General features: G+C 44.2%; 1 protein-coding gene across 2 annotated transcripts in view; it reads right to left on the bottom strand.

Annotated features, from left to right (window-relative positions):
• Nucleotides 1-21,155, bottom strand: part of TTC39C (tetratricopeptide repeat domain 39C) — a 173,802-nt gene that overhangs the window by 13,382 nt on the left and 139,265 nt on the right. For both annotated transcript variants that reach the window (XM_033933869.1, XM_033933868.1), the window contains one exon: nt 10,874-10,978. In XM_033933869.1, the coding sequence (XP_033789760.1) occupies nt 10,874-10,978 (105 nt within the window). The remainder of the gene's footprint in view (nt 1-10,873; nt 10,979-21,155) is intronic.

Below are 21,155 nucleotides of genomic sequence, written 5' to 3'. Positions count from 1 at the left end.
GCCAGTTGATGTAGTGTATCTAGATTTCCAGAAAGCTTTTGACAAAGTTCCTCATGAGAGGCTCTTGAGAAAATTAAGGGTTATGGGATAGGAGGCAATGTTCAATTGTGGATTAAAAATTGCTTATCGGACAGAAAACAAACGGTAGGGTTAAATGGCCATTTTTCTCAATGGAGGAGGGTAAACAGTAGTGTGCCGCAGGGATTTGTACTGGGACTGATGCTATTTAATTTATTTATAAATGATCTGGAAATTGAAACTATGAGTGAAGTGATTAAATTTGCAGATGACACGAAACTGTTCAAAGTTGTTAAAATGCATGTGGATTGTGAAAAATTGCAGGTGGACCTTAGGAAATATGAAGACTGGGCATCCAAATGGCAGATGAAATTTAATGTGGATAAATGCAAAATGATGCACATTGGGAAGAATAACCTGAATCAGTTACTGGATGCTAGGGTCCACCTGGGGGGGGGGGTGTCAGCACTCGTGAAATCATGGATAATATGCCAAAACCTTCCGCCCAATGTGAGGCGGCAAGCAAGATGCTAAGAATTATTAGAAAAGGGATGGTAAACAAGACTAAGAATATAATAATGCCTATGTATCACTGAATGTTGCAACCTCACTTTGAGTATTGCATTCAGTTCTGGTCTCCTTATCTCAGAAAAGATATAGCAGCACTAGAAAAGGTTCAAAGAAGAGTGACTAAGATGATAAAGGGGATGGAACTCCTCTCAAATGTGGAAAGACTAAAGAGGTTTGGGCTCTTCAGACTGGAAAAGAGACGGCTGAGGGGAGATACAAATGAAGTCTACAAAATCCCGAGTGGTGTAGAATGGATACAAGTGGATCGATTTTTTACTACTGTTTATAAAGACTAAGATTTATAAAGACTTAAAACCAATAGGAGGAAATATTTTTCACTCAGAATAGTTAAAATCTGGAATGCGTTGCCAGAGGATGTAGTGAGAGCAGTTAATGTAGCTGGTTTTAAAAAAGGCTTGGATAAGTTCCTAGAGGAAAAGTCCATAGTCTGCTGTTGAGACAGACATGGGGGAATCTCACAACAGCTTCAATTGATCTCTGGCACACCACTGTCACAATGGTAGACTGTTTCTTGGACCTCAGAACAGTGGCTATGACTACATTGGAGTAACCCTTCTGAATAAAGGCCCAAAACTCTAGAGCTATACTATAAGACCAAAGTGCCAGGGGTTCGCCGCAGGAACTGGTCCATGAATTGAGCAAGACATGAGGAAGAGGGAGCTGGAGCCTCTTATCCCACTGAAAACAGACAAGATCTGCATACCATAGACAGCCAGGCCAGCCTGGGGCCACCAGCCCATGATGAGTCACTATGCTGCGAATGACTCGACACACCATGGGCCAAGGTGGAAAGATGGAAAGGAGTTCCTGAATTGGCCAGGGCTGGACCAACACATCCAAACCTAAGCTTCCTGGCTCTATTCTGTTACTAAAGAAGCGACTGACTTTTGAGTACTTGGCTGAAGCCATCAAGTCTGTCTGTGGCCAGCCTCAATGACGCACAATGAGACGAAATGCTCTCTTTGAGAGAGACCACTCTCCCAGGTCCAGGACTTGGTGACAGAGAAAGTCTGTTTGCACATGTTCTACTCTGGCTATGTGTGCTGCAGAGAGCCTGAAGGTGCAACTCCACCCATCAGAAAAGCATCTAAGCAGCCCTATTCAAATGAGCACTTGTGGTGCCTTCTTTCTGATTCACATACACTACCGCCATAGCATTGTCGGAAAACACCCTTACCGCTGTTCCTGCCAGGGTGTTTTGAAAAGCTCTCAATGCCAGCTGTATGGCTTGAAGCTCCAGATAATTGATCAAGTTGATCAACCAAACCTTTTGATGGGATATCCACTGTCCCTGAATGGCGCGGTCCCTGCAATGAGCACCTCAGTCGGCCAGACTGGAATTGGTAATGAGAGCAATCCACTCTGCGATGCGATCCACATAGAGTTTCCTCCTGAATCCACCAATGCAGGTTGCTGCACGTAGGTTTGGCCCAGGGAAGTGGCATCTGAAGGGGATTATGCAGTGGGGACCAGAGAGAGAGGCCACATGTGCACCCTGTCCCAGAGAGGCTGCCATGGACCCCAGGCCAGGCAATGGGAATCGGGAGCACTTAAAGATCTAGTTCTTTTTCTGGAGCTTCTGTCTGCATGGCTCATGAAGAAAAACACGACCTTGGACTGTGTCGAACTGAATTCCCAGATACTCCAATGTCTGAGAAGGCGTAACTGGCTGTTCTTGAAAGCGACAATCCAGTCGGGACAGAGCTCTGATCAACCCACTGTCAAGATAGGGATGACTCGGACCCTCATTTTTTGGAGGTGATCTGCCATCACCACCACCATCATCACTTTGGTGAATATATGGAGAGCCATTGCCAGCTCAAAAGGGAGGGCTGTGAACTGGAAATGCTGCTGAAGAACATGAAAACTCAGATGCATTCAATGTCCCAGGAATATGGAAATATGAAGAGAATACTCTGTCAGATCCAGAGATGCCATAAATTCCCCGGGATTACAGCTGCGATGACTGAGCGCAGCTTCCATTTGAAAGTGTGAAAACCGCAGAAAGGCACTGATTGACTTGAGATCCAGGGTGGGTCTCCAGTTCCCTGAATCATTCTTTGGCATAACAAAGTAGAAGGAGTATCTGCTGAAGCCTGCTTTCTGAATCAGGCTCCACAGCTCAGAGACACTGCAGGGTAGCTCGGACCTTGGACTCTTTCTTCAGCTGCCTAGATGGAGAATCCAGAAATAAATCTGTGGGGGGAGGGGAGGAGACAAAATAAGTCTATTTTGTGCCCCTCCCATATGATGCCCAGCACCCAGTAATCCGAGAAAATTCACGTCCACTCCTGGTAAATACTGACAACAAATCTTTGCTATGAGGAATCATGTCAAGACTTCTGGCATCAATGAGACTGCTTAGACACAGAGCTTGTGCGGGATCCTGAAGCCTGTGAGCATCTAGAGATGTCATAGCATTGCCTGTACCCCTGGGAATATCTCTGGGCTGAGAAGCCTGTGGAATTCTGGTGAAATCTGCAAGAGGGACAAAAAATAGTGCTAATCCCCCCCCCCCAGGGGTACATCAAAGCTAGAGAGACTTAGGGCATCGATCCGTGATGCTAGCCATGAGGTCATCCAACCCCTTACCAAAGAGCAACTGATCTTTGAAGAGGAGCCTGCTCAGTGTTGCATTATAGGCCGAATCTCCAGCCCAGTGATGGATCCAAAGCATCCTGCAAGCTGACTCTGTATAAGACAAGACCTTATCCAGATCTGAGGTCATACAAGGCATCTCCTACATAATCCATGCCTTGCAGCACCAGCTGAGGACAGGCATCCACTTCAATAAAGGGCACCCAGCATAATCTCATGTGACAGCATGCCACAAATGAGGCAGCTGCAGCCGAAACTGATGCCAAAAGAAGCCACTTCAAAATTACTTAAAAATTTATTTTTTTTTACAAAAACAATCCTGCTATCCTGGGAATCTTTAAACAACACTCCCCCATCACTAGGGAAGGCTGTGCTCTTGGATACCTGCTGGATCCACTTAAGAAATATGTTGTATCTTTGCTATTTGTATTTTGTACTTTACTGATTGTCCAGCTCTCTTCAGTATAAACCTCCTAGAAATCGTCTGATTGTGGCAGTATAGAATAAAGTTATGTTATGTTATAGGATAAAGCTTAGACATAGCTTTAGACAGCCTGAAAGAGCTCTCAGGAGCATCCCACTGTTCTGTGACCAGGGCAGTAAAATCTGGATGCGCAGAAAATAAGGATGTCAGAGCATTAGAACAGCTCATGACAGAACAGCTGATCCTCCAGCTTCAGATCCTGCTTAGCGTCCGCAATGAAATGATGGATGGAAACTGACTTAAAAAGCCTGCATAAAGAGTCATCACCCTTATCAGGGCTCTCCGAGGCATCCTGCTGAACCATTCCACAGAGGGTGTCAGCATCATTCAGGGTGGAAGCAACATCTGGCAACAAAGGCGGTATAGCATCAGAGTGCTTAAGATATGTTAAAGGGAAGCAGCCGGCAAGGGAGGAGGTGGGACCGCTGGATAACGGAGATAGGAAAGGAGCGGTAAAGGAGGAAAAAGAAGTGGCAGATAGACTAAACATGTTATTTTTGTCAGTATTTACAAAAGAGGACACATCTATCGTGCCAGAACCTGAAAAAAATCTTCAAAGGAGATCAAGTAGAAAAATTAACATCCATGGAGGTAAGCCTTGAAGACGTACACAAGCAAATAGATTAAAAACTGACAAATCTCCGGGCCCGGACAGAATCCACCCTAGGGTATTGAAAGAACTAAAGGAGGAAATAGCGGAACTACTACAGCAGATCTGTAATCTATCCCTGAAAACAGGCGTGATCCCGGAGGATTGGAGGATAGCTAATGTTACGCCCATCTTTAAGAAAGGATCGAGAGGTGACCCGGGGAACTACAGACCGGTAAGTTTGACTTCGGTTCCGGGGAAGATGGCGGAAGTGCTGATAAAAGACAGTATCGATGAGCATCTAGAAAGGAATAAACTGATGAAAACAAGCCAACATGGCTTCTGCAAGGGAAAATCGTTCTAACAAACTTACTGCACTTCTTCGAAAGAATAAACAAACGGATGGACAAAGGGGACTCCACAGACATCGTATATTTAGATTTCCAAAAAGCCTTCAACAAGGTACCCCATGAACGCCTACTATGGAAACTGAAGAACCATGGGGTGGAAGGAGAAGTACACAGATGGATCAAAAATTGGTTGGTGGGTAGAAAGCAAAGGGAGGAGTGAAGGGCCACTACTCAGACTGGAGGAGGGTCATGCAGGGGTCGGTACTTGGACCGCTGCTGTTCAATGTATTTATAAATGATCTAGAAATAGGGGCGAAGTGCAAAGTAATAAAATTCGCAGACGACAAACTATTTAGTGGAGTTGGGACTAAAGAGGACTGTGAGGATTTACAAAGGGACCTGAACAAATTAGAAGAGTGGGCGATGAAATGGCAGATGAAGTTTAATGTAGAGAAATATAAAGTCTTGCATGTAGGAAACAGTAACCCGAAGTACAGCTACACGATGGGAGGGCTGGTAATGGGTGAAAGTACCCTAGAAAAGGACTTGGGGGTAATTTTGAACAAGACAATGAAGCCGTCGGCACAGTGCGCAACGGCCTCTTAGAAGGCGAATAGAATGCTAGGTATTATCAAGAAAGGTATTACAACCAGAACAAAAGAAGTTATCCTGCCGTTGTATCAGGCGATGGTGCGCGCGCATCTGGAGTACTGTGTCCAATATTGGTCGCTGTACCTTAAGAAGGATATGGCGATACTCAAGAGGGTCCAGAAAAGAGCGACATGATTAATAAAAGGTATGGAAAAGCTTTCATATGGTGAAAGATTGGAGAAACTGGGGCTCTTTTCCCTGGAGAAGAGGAGACTTAGAGGGGACATGATAGAGACTTACAAGATCATGAAGGGCATAGAGAAAGTGGAGAGGGACAGATTCTTCAAACTTTCGAAAACTACAAGAATGAGAGGGCATTCGGAAAAATTAAGAGGGGACAGATTTAGAACCAATGCTAGGAAGTTCTTCTTCACCCAAAGGGTGGTGGACACCTGGAATGCGCTTCCAGAGGGTGTGATAGGACAGAGTACGGTATTGGGGTTCAAGAAGGGATTAGATGATTTCCTGAAGGAAAAGGGGATAGAAGGGTATAGACAGAGGATTACTATACAGGTCCTGGACCTGATGGGCCGCCGCGTGAGCTGGAATGCTGGGCATGATGGACCTCTGGTCTGACCGAGCAGAGGCACTGCTTATGTTCTTATGCCAACAAAGGCAGTCTGGATCTGTAAGAACCTGGGGACGCATGCAACACACTCGCCAGCTAAGCTGAATGCGCCAGGTCTGTAAGATAAGCTCTCCACTTTAAGATAGCCACCACCAGTATATTTGTACCAAAAACGGCCGGTAGAAACAATTTGAAAAAATAAAAAACACCAAATTAGGGGTTTTGGAGGTGGAAGACCTGAACCCTACCCCCAGAAATTTACAAAAACTCTTTTAGACTACCCCCGATTCTCTCATAGGACATAACGGAGGTGTACTCACATTCCCTGAAGTGCCATGCCTGTAAGCAATTTACACTGCAGCTGAAGTAAAGGGAAAGGAATTTCTGCCTTAGAATTGCTCCAGATGACTCAAACTTCAAGGTTTTTGGGCTGCCAGCCAGATGGACTCCGACTGAAACCTCTGCCCCTTGGAACCTCGCCTATCAACCAAATCTCTTACCTGAAGAAGTCCTTTTTCTGGGAACATCATCGTTCCTCCAAAACTTACTTGCTCCACTTCATCACTGAAGCTGAAACCGTGGATTGAAGACAATGTTTTCTTTTCCTTTTTCTTTCCAGTTTATGAATTATTTTTAATCTTATTTATTGTTTTGCCACTTGTTTTGTTATGTTCTATTTCTATCATTTAAATTTCTCCAGAATTCTTTTGTTCAACGGTTCCTCCTTCTGCATCTATTCCTTTCTCTCCTCTCTTCTACCTTCCAAAGTACATAGTTCAATACAGTCTTGTTAGAATGTTTATTTTCTTATTTTTCCTCTATCTCTACTTTTCACTTCTTTATTACTCTCTAGGTACTTTAGTTAGATTGTGAGCCTTCGGGACAGTAAGGGAATTTCTAAGTACCTTTCTTACTTATAATTTTAATGTATATTTTCTGTAAACTGCTTAGAACCTAACGGATGTAGCGGTATATAAGAAATAAATTACATTACATTACAAAATTACATATTCTGAGGACTGTTGCTCAGGACACAAACTCCCTGTGCTTAAGCCTCTGACAAGGTCAGAAGGCAAGCTAGTTCTCAGGGGAAAGGACCCTGAGCCCAAAAGGTGGCACACAGCAGGCTAGCTCCACAGATCCACTTGAAGCTTGCCCTGTGAAGCTGAAGTCCATTTCTGTGAACACTGCTTCCTTTCCCAGGCAGAGAACCACTCCAAAGGGGTCTCATGGTACCAAGACCACACACTCACAAAAAAATCTTATAATGAAAAAAAAAAAAGAAGAGCAGATGAGAAAGACTTCTGCACGGTTTGCTTGCAGAAATGAAAACTGTGGAGGGCTGTCTCTCTCTCAGCTAAGGAGGAGGAACAGATGAAAATGTGTGGATTTCTGCAAGTCCCAGTTCACAGGCATGGATTGAACACCTTTCGTACTGATTCTGGAGGGGACATAACAAAAAAAGCTGCATTTACTATGGCCAGATTGTGTTTTCTGCTGCAGTTCTCTGCTTTGTGCTGCTACCTTGCATTTGTGTGTGTGTGTGTGGGGGGGGGGGGAGGAAGGTAGAGAAATTAATAGAGTTCATGGACTATAAAAGTAGAAAGGAAAGGAGATGCTATACCTTACTGATGGAGGGAAAAGAAGGGGGAGCAGGGAAATGCTGGACCATAAGGGTTCGGGGAAAGAGGGGGACAGGGAGATGCTTGTCTTCAAGTGGGGAGGGAGAGAGACAAGGAGGACAGGAAGATGCAGAGTAAAGTGGAACCATGTGGGAGAGGCCATGGGGGTTGTCAAGGAGAGGACTAAGAGGAGAATGATGAGTACAGAGGGTAAAAATATAATAATGGGGAGTGGGTGAAAGAGAAGGGAACATAGAAACATGATGACAGATAAAGGCCAAATGGCCCATCCAGTCTGCTCTTCCAAAGCATCCACTATCTTGTCCTCTCACTAAGAGATCCTATGGGCCTATCTCCCATGATTTCTTGGATTCAGATTCAGCCTTTGCCTCCACTGCCTCTCTTTGGGAGACTATTCCATACATCTACCACTCTTTATGTTAAAAAAAAAAAAAAAGTATTTTCTTAGATTACTTCTGAGCCTATCACACCTTTTAACTTCATCCTATGCCCTCTCATTCCAGAGCTTCCTTTCAAATAAAAGAGACTCACCTCATGTGCAATTATGCCATGTGGGTGCAGGAGTGCAGGAAAGGAATGAGAGTGAGATAGAATAGACAAGTTGACAGGTAAATCAAATATAGATGGAGGTCTGAACAGTGAGAATGTGAAATATAAGTGGGCAAACAGAAAAGAAATATGTTAAAGATAGATATAGTGAAGGCATGGAAGAAATAGGAAGAAAGTGGAAAACGAACAGCACTCACTAGAAAGAAAACAGAAGACTGACAGGAAAGCAATAAAGAAAAATTGAGACTAACATGCTTGGATAAATAAAATGTCCATACAACAAAGGTAGACCATTGTGTTTTATTTTGAATTTATTAAGTAGAATATGTTATCTTTAGGAAATATGTATTGTGGACATGTCTGTATTTTTTTCAGTACAAAAGGAAATGCATTTCTATTTTTAGTTCCATTTTGTGGATCATGAATAGCTTAAAGTCTTGGTATTCACTGTTAAATGTTTGCTCTCACATTTATATTTCTAATTTATGAACTCTTGTTCTGTATTTGGTGAAGATTTATCTGTGGTTTGCATACGACCAAGGTATGGTATTGTTTGTATGTAGTTTCCATGTAGAACTCTGTAGCAGTCCCATTTGTTTTGTTTTATCAGTAGTAGGTAGGTGTATTGTTAAGGTCCAGTGTAATTTTTGCAGTGCTCCTATTCATAGATAGTGTTCTTGCAGTTTGGATCAAAGGGTTAGTGCTACATACTGTTGTATGGTAGGTTTGCTACTTATATATTGAGTTATGATTTTTTTCAGGTTATGTAATAATTTCAAATGTATGCTAGTAGATAGATTTATGTTGTTATAATTCAGAACTATAGCAAAACCTCCCCAACCCCAAGAAAAACAACCGACAAGGGGGAGAGACAAGAGAACTCTGACCACGACCTAAATTAACCTACAATTAATATAATGTGAAACAGGAAAACCCTCAGTAACACAGCCACCCGCTTGGGGAAAGGCTGTCACCGGCTGACACTCAGAAAGAGTGTAAACTGTGAAACATCCCCGGGTTTTTCCTGTTACCCGGGGATGTTTCACAGTTTACACTCTTTCTGAGTGTCAGCCGGTGACAGCCTTTCCCCAAGCGGGTGGCTGTGTTACTGAGGGTTTTCCTGTTTCACATTATATTAATTGTAGGTTAATTTAGGTCGTGGTCAGAGTTCTCTTGTCTCTCCCCCTTGTCGGTTGTTTTTCTTGGGGTTGGGGAGGTTTTGCTATAGTTATATTTTTTCCTCCCTTTATATTTTTTTGGGTTCGTGTTTTGTATTCTCTGGTTATAATTCAGAAGGCAGACTGTTTAAAAAAAACAACCCAATAACAGCTACAAAGCTTTACTATCCCCATCCTCTCCCAAGCTTTCTTGAATTTAGATAGTTTTTGTCTCCACTACCTCTACAGTGAGGACGTTGCACATGTTCACCAGCCTTTCTGTGAAGATGTATTTCCTCAGGTTACTTCTGAGTCTATCCCCATTCCCCTTCATCCTATGCCCCATCATTCCAAAGCTTCCTTTCAATTGAAAGAGACATCTCCTATGAATTACACTTTCCTCTCCGTATTTGCGAATTCTGTATCTATGGATTCGCTTATTCGCGGTTTTAAACCACATAATTCATTTTCATTTTTCAAGCTATTTTAAGCCCTGTAAGCCCTCCCTTAAGCCTTACCTGGTGGTCTAGCGGGTTTTCAGGGAGGAGCAATCTTCCACCACACTCCTGCCCCGTGCAGATCGCTCACAGGAAATGGCTCAAGAGACTACGGGAGCTCAAGGCAGCCATTTCCTGTGAGCGATCTGCACAGGGCAGGAACGTGGGAAGATCGCTCCTGTCTGAAAACCCGTTAGACCATCAGGTAAGGCTTAAGGGGGGCTTTCAGGGCTTAAGATAGCTGGGGGAAGCGGGGGTTAGGGGCAGAACCGGCCCAAATATTATTTGCAATTTTTTAATATTTGCAGGCCGGCTCTGCCCCTAACCCCCGCAAATACGGAGAGGGAAGTGTACTGCCATATATATATTCTATAGCTCTTCTAGAATGTCACTTAAAAACACACTACAATAATGGTTTTATTCTTTTTTTACTTATCACTTTAAAGAGGTCTAGATTCGTTTGGAACCACACCAGAGTGGACTTTATTGACCACCACTCTCTGAGTCTAGTTTCTTAACTGACTTCTCACCAGGGTCAACCCAAGTGTATGGGATGCCTTAGGCAAACCTTTAACCTTGTGCTCCCACTCCCAGGAGGCAGCTCAAGGTCCCCCATGTCAGCACCTCTGCATCTCCCTTCTATACCAACAAAGGGACCACCATCTCCCCTTTCTTAGTCATACCCCACATCCAGCATCTCCCCTCCCCTTTTCTCCCTGCTCCGTTACCTGCTGCTGCCACCCCATCTTATCTCCTTCTCTATCAGCCCCAAGCTTAACAAAGAGTGAGTACTGCATAGACCCTGTAAGTACACATCCATGCTGAAGGAAATCTGCCTCGGAAGGAGACAGCACGAGGCAGTGCCTCAGCAGAGGCCTACATGTACAGGGTTTGAGAGTGCTCACTCTGTTAAACTTTGGGGCTGGCATGGGAGGATGTAGAGAGGGAAGCAGCAGTCCCACACCCCAAATTCTGCAGAATGCTCCTCATCCATTTCATTATTTTAATTCCAACTGCCAAACTAGCTAGTAAATCCATCCTCACCTTTCTTTACTTATACATTTACTATATTTTATATATAATAGAGTGACAGTTTCTGGTACCTTTCTTGGAATGAAAAATTTATGCACACAGTAAACAGTACATATAGATTAGAGATGGATATTTTATGTTATTACCTCTGGATTATCTAACAGAAGACAACCAAGCTCATAGCAAGCATATGGCTGAATGTAGAGGTTATTCTGACGGCCCAGCTCATCCTTAACAGCTCGCTGAAAAAACTGAAAAAAAAATTAATAAAAATATCCAGTGTTGTACTAATATGCAGCAAAGGTACAAATAAAGTCATCACATTATTATTAATAAACTAGTGTTTAAGCCCGTTACATTAATGGGTGTTAGAATAGAAGTATAAACTTTTAGCACAATGGGGCGCTGAGGCCTTTCTTTCTTTCTTTGCTTCCTGCTCCCTCAGCAGTACCCCTTCCCTGCTCCCCTCTGTCCAGCAGCACCCCTTCCCTGCTCCCCCTATCCAGCAGTAGCCCTTCTCCCTTCCTTTTACCTCCCCCGTCCAGCAGTAGCCCTTCTCCCTTCCTTTTACCTCCCCCCTATAAAGCAGCACCCCTTCTCTGCTCCCCCTGTCCAGTAGTACCCCTTCTCCCTTCCCTGCTCCCCCTGTCCAGCATCCGCTAGACTCTCTCATTATCGAAGTGGGCCGGCCTAGCAAATGCCCCGTGGCTGCTTGATGAAACCGCGACTGCTACTGCTGCTGGTCCGAGGGTGAGAAGAGGCATCCCGGCAGCATAGTCAGAAGGCAGGAAGTCAGCCGACATCGGAGATTGGGGCAGGAAATCAGCTGAGGCAGGCACTGCGCATGCATGGCACGCCGCCACAGAACAAGGAGATTGAAGTGCGCATGCACGCTAAGGGTTTTATTATAGCGGATACCAACAGTGAAAGTACATGACAAGGCATGAAAATAAGACTGGAAGATTATAATATACCAACTTACAACAGTATATGCCAGTTTAGTTGTAATCACATCAATTAATTGGAACTTAATTAATTACCCAGACACACATTGTTTTCCTCATTTTGGAATGTCAAAGTTTCCTGTTTGGTGCCTTTGAAACAAACTTTTTATCTTCCAACAGCCACAGTCCCTTCAGATCAGGGGAGTCAGTTAGTGCACTTGTTCTCTGAGAAAAGCTGGTTAATTGAAAATTAAACACATTGCCCCTTTGATTTCCAGCAATATGACTGTCAAAATACCAAGTACCAGGACTTGCCTGGAAAAATGCTTAAGCAAATAAGAGTTTTACTTCAAATTGGGCAAGTTGGCTATTTGTGTTATTCCACTTATGCACACAAACAAAAATGTCAAACAGGCTGCATGAAATACTTTTTCATGTGACTGATGATAGTTGCAAAATAAGTCTCAATGGCCCTGTACTCAGATAATAACTACCATTGAGACTTCAGTATAGAAACAGAATAGGATGGCAGATAAAGGCCAAATGGCCCATCTAGTCTGCCCATCCACAGCATACACTATCTCCTCTTCTCCCTAAGAGATCCCATGTGCCTGTCCCACACTTTCATAGAAACATGATGGCAGATAAAGGCCAAATACCATCATGAGAAATCTTTGGCACTAGTGAAGAATTTTACATTTTGAAATTTAGCTTTTTCCAGAGAAGCCTGGCTAAACATCCAGCAGTTTTGACAGGTAAATAAAGCAGCCATGTCCTTTGTATTATAAAAGCTGCACTCAATTTGGAATACATTGTATTTTTTTGGAAGAAGCAATTTTTAAAAAAGGTTTTAAGCATAAAAGATTGAATTCAGACAGTGGCAATAGCATAACTATTCTTGATTATGTCTAGAAGTAGTGCAAGTGTGCATCTACCTTCAGCATATTCTTTTCTTGAATGCTATGGCTAAATTACATAAAATAAAAAATAGACACTAGCTACCAATATTCAGCCGATGGTGGCCAATGCTTTGACTGCCCAAGTCAGCATTCAACCTGGATATTCAACGTTCGGGCATTTCCAGCAACCAGAAAGAAAGATTAGGTTTTTACCTTGGTAATCTTCTTTGTAAATAGATATGTCTAGTGGTCCTGAATGCTAGGGTCTTGTATCTGAACTGCCAATCATGTTTCTAACTCCACCTCCTTCCCAGGGAGCTTTTCCTGCCCCTTCAGTTTGTACAAAAGCAATCAAGTAGCACTGTAATAAAAGACATAACAGGAAGGGGGAAAAATCACCGACACTACAATTTTGTTCTGCTCTGTAACAGACACAGGAAATAACATAACAACATCCAAACTTGTGCAACCAGCATTAATTATGTACTGTATAGAGCTCGTTGCTACTCGCATGGCCTATCAAGCAGAGACTGAAGCCAGAGGATTTATCTATGCATCATCTTTTTTTTTTTTATCCTCTCAATTCCTCTGAGTGTCAGAAAATTCTTCAAATCCAGACTATTCATTAGTCAGAAGGCAGGCAAATCCCATGCACAGGGTGCTGCTTCAGGACTACTAGACATCTACAAGAAAGAAGATTACTGAGATAAGAAGAACCTAATCTTTCTAGTGCAATGTGTCTTTTAACTTTGTTAAAAGCATTCTGAAAGTCTACATACACTATGTCAACCAGCTCTCCTTTATTCACATCTTCACAGAAATGCAGCATTCTTGAATGCTGCAGTGGTCCTGAATGCTAGGGATGTACTAAAGCAGTCCCAAGAATTCTAGGGCAGGCCTGCTGAGCCTACTTTCAAAAAGGAGGATCTGAAAACAGCATCTTTCCTGGCTGCTACAGCTACCTTATAGAACCTGGTAAAAGTATGAAGGGTAGACAATGTATCAACTCTACAAATCTCCTCAGGCGACACAGCAACCCCTCTAGTGGAGTGTGCTTTCAATACAATCAGTGGCTGTTTACCACAGTTTACAATCTGGAAATTGAAGCCCTAGATGCCAGCCTCCTTTTCTTGGCATGACTGGTCAGAACAAAAAGGTGATATGAAAGGCGAAACTCATTGGTAACTTTAGAGGTACCAAAGAAGCACTCAATTGACATCCAGAAAATGCAACGCTTTATATTTTTTCTCAGACCTTGTAGGGAGGAAAACAGGCAGACTTCCTGACTGACATGGAGGAACAAGACTGCTTTTGGTAAAAAGGACACAACCATGCTTAAGGAAAGCCCTGTTTCTGTGATCCTAAGGAATGGTTCCCTGCAAGAGTGAGCTTGCAACTCTGAAACCCGCCTTGCCAACATAATCACCAACAGGAACACTGTCTTGACTGCAAAATCCAAAAGGAAAGCCTCCCATAAGGGCTCATATGAAGCATTATTAAGACCTTGCAACACAATGTTAAGGTTCCAGGAAGGGAAAAGGGAATGTGCCGGAGGACGCAACTGCAGACCCCTTTAATGAACCAGGTGACATCAGGTGAGAGGTCAAGGAGCCTCTTTCCCCTCAAGCTTGGAACCAGGAAAGACCTGCTAACTGCACTTTCAGAGAACCAAATGAAAGCCCCATTCTGAAGTCCCTCCTGCAAAAAGTTCAGGACTACAGAAATTAGAGCTCACCAGGGCTTTACATCCTTCATTGCACACCAGCGCTAAAAGGTCACTGTGGACGGTTTCTTAGCTCTGAGTAATGTGGTAATGACCATGTTCAAATAACCCTTGCTTGTCAGGGCTACTCACTCAAGAGCCATGCTGTAAGCCCAAAGTGTTCTGGATTCTTGATAGGAATTGGTCATTAAGTGAGAAAATCCACTTAGTCTGAGGCTTATGTCCCTCTGGAGACGGGCTAAGTCCACATACCATGTTCTGTGAGGCCAATTGGACACCACTAGGACTACCAAACAGGGATGATCACAATCCTGCGAATACCTCGACCAAGCATGAGCCATGGGGGGAAAAACATACAAGAGCTTGTTCTCTGGCCACGGTTGGCCTAATGTATTCAATTCCTTGCTTCCAAGCTTGGATCTTCACCTGTAAAAATGAGGCGTCTTAGTGTTCACCACCGAGGCCATCCAATCCACTGGTGAAGGCCCCAGCTGCCGCACTACATTGAATGCCTGTGCAGACAGAGATCATTTCGCCGGTTTGAGAGTCTGCCAACTGAGAAAGCAGGTCTGCACATTTTCCACTCCTGCCACATGCGCAGCTGAGAGAGCCTTCAAGTGAGCCTTTGCCCATCAAAACAAAAGTTAAGCTTCTAGGTGCAACAGGGCTCTTCCAGTGCCTCCTTGCCTGTTGACATATGCTACTGCTGTCGCATTGTCCGAGAAGAGTGATTGCCTTGACTTCCAGAGACTTCTCTAGTGCCTGAAGTGCTAGATCAGGGGTGCCCAAATGGTCGATCTTGTTCTTCCTGCCTTCCCGAGCCAGGCCAGGCGCGTACAAGCGCTACCTGGCTGGCCTGGAACTTCCTCTCCGACGTTAAAATTGACGTTGGAGGTGAAGGCTTGTGGGTCTGGCGCTTGAACGCGCCAGGCCTGGCTCAGGGAAGCAGGGAGAAATCAGCGTGGTCACTTGAGGGGGGCAGGGAGAGAGACAAAATCGGGGAAGTGAAGAAATCAGCGCGATGGCTTGGGGGGGCAGGGGGAGAGAGAAAGAAAGACAGGCAGGCAGTGGGAGAGAGAAAGAACGACAGGCAGGCAGTGGGAGAGAGAAAGAACGACAGAAATAAAGAGGTGGGCAGGGGGAGAGAGAAAGAAAGACAGAAATAAAGAGGGGGCGGGGGGGAGAGATAGAGACACAGAAAGAAAAGGGGGGGGGCAGAAAGAAATATTGGATTTACAGTCAGAAGAAGGAAGTGCAACCAGAGACTCATGAAATCACCAGACAAAAAGATAGGAAAAATGATTTTATTTTCAATTTAGTGATCAAAATGTGTCTGTTTTGAGACTTTATATCTGCTGTCTATATTTTGCACTATGGTCCCCTTTTACTAAACCGCGATAGTGGTTATGAGCGTCGGGAGCCGCAAGGGGCATTCAGCACAGTTCCCTGTGCTAAAAACCGCTATTGAAGTTTAGTAAAAGGGGAGGTGACATTGCATATTTTAGTCATCTGCCTTGACCTCTGAAAAAAAACCCCGAATACAAATGATTATTAACATTTTCTCTGCGTACAGTGTGCTTTGTGTTTTTTAAAATTTTATTGTTGCTAGATCATTTTGACTTGGTCATTTTAAAAAGTAGCTCGCAAGCCAAAAAAGTGTGGGCACCCCTGTGCTAGATGAATGGCTCTGAGTTCCAGGCAATTTATGGTGATGGTAGTTGGAGTTCAACGCCCCTGGACTGGGTATCCGTTGCAGTGCCCCCCCCAACTGTAAAGTTTGGCATTGGTTGTTAGTCAGTGGTGTAGTTAGAAGTGCCGAGGGTGGGAGGCAGTCCGCCCCAGGCGTCATCTTGGTGGGGGCGTCAATACCTCTCCTCTTCTCTGACCCTTGCTGTGTGCTTTCCCTTCCCTCCCTTGTACATACTTAGGGCCAGAAATACAAAGCTCCGACACCACGGTAAAAAAACCCGTGGTGGCAGCGATTTTTCTTTTACCAGCGATGCTCAGCACAAAGCATGCAAATTAGTGTTGAGAATTGCAGGTACAAGGAAGGAGGGACTGTGCCTGGCGCTTGCTCCTCCTTCTTTCCTGCCCTATAAAAATAAATAGCCCCTGCTCTCCCTGCCTGCTGGTACAGCTGATCATGGCAGGGGAATCTTCCATCATCTGAGCTGTCAGGGCTCTCCAAAGTATTAACCAAAAATTAGAACAGATCAGCCAATGACTGAACGATAACATATTAGCGGTTAATACATCCAAATCTAAAATAATGCTCTTTTCTTGTAAAGACAATTACTCACTATTGACACCAATCTATCTTAAATTAACACCACTTCAAATAGTAAATACGGTAAAAATATTAGGCGTAATATTTAATTAGATCAGTATAGTTGTACAAAATTGCTTCCATTGCCTACGTATGATCTGCTCCATAGCAAACTTATTAGAACCTTCTTACCTGGACATCCTAGTACACTCTCTCATTATTTCATAATAGATTACTGCAATGCGCTTTATAAAGGAATCATCCAGAAAGAACTAAGATTACAAATAATACAAAACACAGCAATCAAACATAACAAAATAAAAAAAATACGAACAAGACCCAAAACTATCATAAGCCTGAATTCATAAACAGACTACTTATCCCTTACACACTCTGATCACAAAATCAACATCTCTTAGTTCTACCATCACCTCAACAAATAATCTATGATACCACACGCTCATCAATATTTTTGATCACAGCCCCACAACTTTGGAATTCAATGCCCATTCACCTTCGGGAAGAAAAAGATCTTGATAGGTTTAAATCAAATCTAAAAACATTTTTGTTCAAGGACGCGTTTGATCTATAAACTACAACATTCTGAATCTTGCTCTACACAGATGTAATTTACCTCTCCCCCTTGTACTTACCTTCTTTATCTTACTTTCCTATCAAATATTGTATTTCACCTCTTTAACCCAAAGTAATCATAGTCCTGTCCAAATGTAACTACAGTACTGTCTTGTGACGACTATAGTTTGGATCCCCCTTTTTATGACTTTTTAATTGTAAACTGCTTAGAAATGTGATAAACAGGATAACAAATTTTAATAAAACTTGAATAGAAGGTTAAGACTTGCCCAAGAAAACAAGGAGCCACCATGGGATTTGAACTGAACTTGTTCTTGGCCCTCTGATCCTTGAAGGAGAATCCCAGTTGGATCCTGGTTGGACCCCCTCCCCAAAGATCCCGGGGACATGACCATTGACATAAAAACATGTCAACCCAAGTAAAATTGGCTTCTGGGTAACTTCATCTGTAACAAAGCATCTCACAGACACTTTGAAATGAGATGCTGTCTTTGTGTGTTATGGGGAAATTTCCTCCAGCTTGAACTGCTCTTCTATCAAGGTAAAACACACAGCCTGCATGGAAGGATTGCAATACTACAAGCTAAAGTACAGAAACCTGTGACAAGAGACACCCATGATGTACAGATGTATAAGACCCTCAAGCCTTTGTGATACTTGGCTCCCATATCCCCTGTTTGACATGGACTGGCAAAGCAATGGACAATAAACCAGGCATGAGGTCTATCCATAACAGGGACATCTGTGACCTGAAGTTGAAAAAAAAACCCTGTAAAGCCTGCCTCACTGACAACTGCCAACCACAGGTAGGGTAATTTCTCCTTGCAAATCACATGATCTTCAAGAACAGCACAGAAATAGCTGTTTGTGTCTTGGCTCATGGAAACATAAAGAACTTTGGACCCGTATGTGGACAGCAGGCCATGCAAAACCACGAACTGCTCTTCTAAGGAATGCGGAACCAAGACAGGGTGTGGGCCATTTTGGGAAAGGGCGTAGGCCATAAAGAACATAAGAATTGCCACTTCTGGATCAGACCAGTGGTCCATCGTGCCCAACAGTCTGCTCACGCAGCGGCCCTTAGGTCAAAGACCAGTGTCCTAACTGAGTCTAGCCTTACCTTCGTACGTTCTGGTTCAGCAGGAACTTGTCTAACTTTGTCTTGAATCCCTGGAGGGTGTTTTCCCCTATAACAGCCTATTCTCTGGGTGAAGAAGAACTTCCTTACGTTTGTACTGAATCTTTCCTCTTAACTTTAGAAAGTGCCCTCTCGTACTCTCTACCTTGGAGAGGGTGAACAACCTGTCTTTATCTACTAAGTCTATTCCCTTCATTATCTTTAATGTTTCAATCATGTCCCCTCTCAGTCTCCTCTTTTCAAGGGAGAGGTCCAATTTCTCTAATCTCTCACTGTACAGCAACTCCTCCAGCCCCTTAACCATTTTGGTCACTCTTCTCTGGACCCTTTCGAATAGTACTATGTCCTTCTTCATGTACGATGAGCAGTGCTAGACGCAGTATTCCAGGTGGGGGCGTACCATGGCCCGGTACAGCTGCATGATAACCTTCTCCGATCTGTTTGTGATCCCCCTTCTTAATCATTGCTAGCATTCTGTTCGCCCTTTTCGCTGCCGTGCATTGCGCGGACGGCTTAATTAACTTGTCTACCAGTATTCCCAAGTCTCTTTCCTGGGAGGAGGGGGGGGTCTCTCTGAGTACTGCACCGGACATCCTGTATTTGTGTATAAGATTTTTGTTACTGACACGCATCACCTTGCACTTATCCACTTTAAACTTCATTTGCCATGTCGTGGCCCATTTCTTGAGCGTGTTTATGTCATGTTGCAGGTCTTCGCAATCCTTCTGTGTCTTCACTACTCTGAATACTTTGTATCATCTGCAAATTTAATCAACTCGCTCGTCGTACCAATTTCCATGTTGTTTATAAATATGTTGAAGGGCACGGGTCCAAGCACCGAACCCTGTGGCACTCCACTCGTGACGTTTTTCCAGTCCGAGTATTGTCCATTTACCCCCACTTTCTGTTTCCTATCTACCAAACAGTTTTTAATCCACTTGAGTATTTCACCCTCAATTCCATGGTTCACAATTTTTCAAAATAGTCGTTCATGCGGAACCTTGTCAAACGCCTTCTAAAAATCCAGATATACAATGTCAACCGGGTCACCCTGTTTACTCCCTCGAAGAAGTGAAGTAAGTTTGTCAAGCAAGATCTTCCTTTGCTGAAGCTGTGCTGGCTGGCCCTCATCAGATCGTGTCCGTCAAGGTTATCAATGATGCAGTCCTTTATCAGCGCCTCTACCATCTTTCCCGGTACCGACATCAGACTCACCGGTCTGTAGTTTCCCGGATCTCCACTTGAACCTTTCTTGAAGATCTTCGTAACATTCGCCACTTTCCAGTCTTCCAGAATCCTTCCTGATTTGATCGACAGATTGGCTATTAGTTGAAGCAGTTCAGCTATAACCACTATCAGTTCCTTGATTACCCTCGGATGGATGCCATCCGGTCCTGGGGATTTATCGTTTTTAAGCTTATCAATCTGCCTGCATACATCTTCTAGACCAGGGGTGCCCAATACGTCGATCGCGATCGACCGGTCGATCGGGAAGGCAACGCGAGTCGATCGCAGAGCCCATCCCGGTTCCGTGATAGACTCGTGTTGCTGTCCCAATCGACCGGCCGATCAGCCTTCCTCTCCCCAAGGTTTCCCACTGGTCATCACTTCACGCACACTCATTCTCGCTGTGCCCATCCTTGCCCGACTGCCAGAACCTGTCTTCCGACTGGGGGATGATGTCACTTCCTTCGGGAGAAGGCGGGAGGGAGGTCTAGGAAAGTCACGACCCTGGAGAGCTGAGCGCCGGCTGCCCCTGGCGGAATCGACAAGCCAGACTGGAGAAAGGCAGTTGGGAGCAGGAGGTGCTCTGCCCCAAAATGCCGGAGTTGCTGCTACTGCTCTGACGTCTTGAGCCTGAAAATGGGAATTTGAGCTGGTTCCTATTGGGGGGGGGGGTGTCTATGCATTCTTCTAAGTGTCGTGCTAAAAAGAGACTGGAACGGCTCTCTTGGAAGACTGGATTTTTTTCTTTTCCTCGGCCCTGGGCGTCCGGAGATTTAGGCCTGCAGAAGCCTCACGCTGACCAGCATTCCTCTCCCCGACGTCAATTCTGACATCGGAGAGGAATTTCTGGGCCAGCCAATTGCTGCCTGGCTGGCCCGGAACTTCCTCTCCGACATCAGAATTGAAGGGGAGCAGAATGCTGGTCAGAGTAAGGCTTCTGCATGGAGAGCTTGGGGGGCGGTGGCTTGGAGGCCTGTTCCCCGATGGCGATGGCAAACCTAGTGGCTTGGGGGAGGGCAGGGAGAAAGAAACAAAGGGGGCAGGCAGGGAGACAGAAAGAAAAAGGGAACAGGGAGACAGAAAGAAAGTGGGCATGAAGAGAGAGAGAGAGAAAGAAAGAACAGGAGGCAGGGAGAAAGAAAGAAAAAGTTGGGGGAGAGAATGAGGTCTGGAAGAGAGAAAGCATAAAGAAGGCTGAAAGAAGGAAAGAAATATTGGATGCAGGAGTGGGCTGAAGTCAGAAGATGTCAGAAGAAGTGCAGCCAAAGTGAAGTGAGAAGAAGTCAGAAGAAGAAAGTGCAACCAGAGACTCATGAAATCACCAAACAAAAGTAGGAAAAATGATTTTATTTTCAATTTAGTGATCAAAATGTGTCTATTTTGAGAATTTATATCTGCTGTCTATATTTTGCACTATGGCTCCCTTTTACTAAACTGCAATAGCGTTTTTTAGCGCAGGGAGCCTATGAGCGTCGAGAGCAGTGTGGGGCATTCAGCACAACTCCCTGCGCTAAAAACTGCTATGTGGTTTAATAAAAAGGGAGGGGCTATATTTGTCTATTTTTGTATGGTTGTTATTGAGGTGTCATTGCATAGAGTCATCTGCCTTGACCTCTTTGTAAAAAACCCGGAATATG

Source organism: Geotrypetes seraphini, chromosome 2 (genome assembly GCF_902459505.1).
Source record: "Geotrypetes seraphini chromosome 2, aGeoSer1.1, whole genome shotgun sequence".
NCBI classification, from domain to species: Eukaryota; Metazoa; Chordata; class Amphibia; order Gymnophiona; family Dermophiidae; genus Geotrypetes; species Geotrypetes seraphini.
Note: the sequence above shows the minus strand (reverse complement) of the source record. Positions and strands in the feature narration are given on the sequence as shown.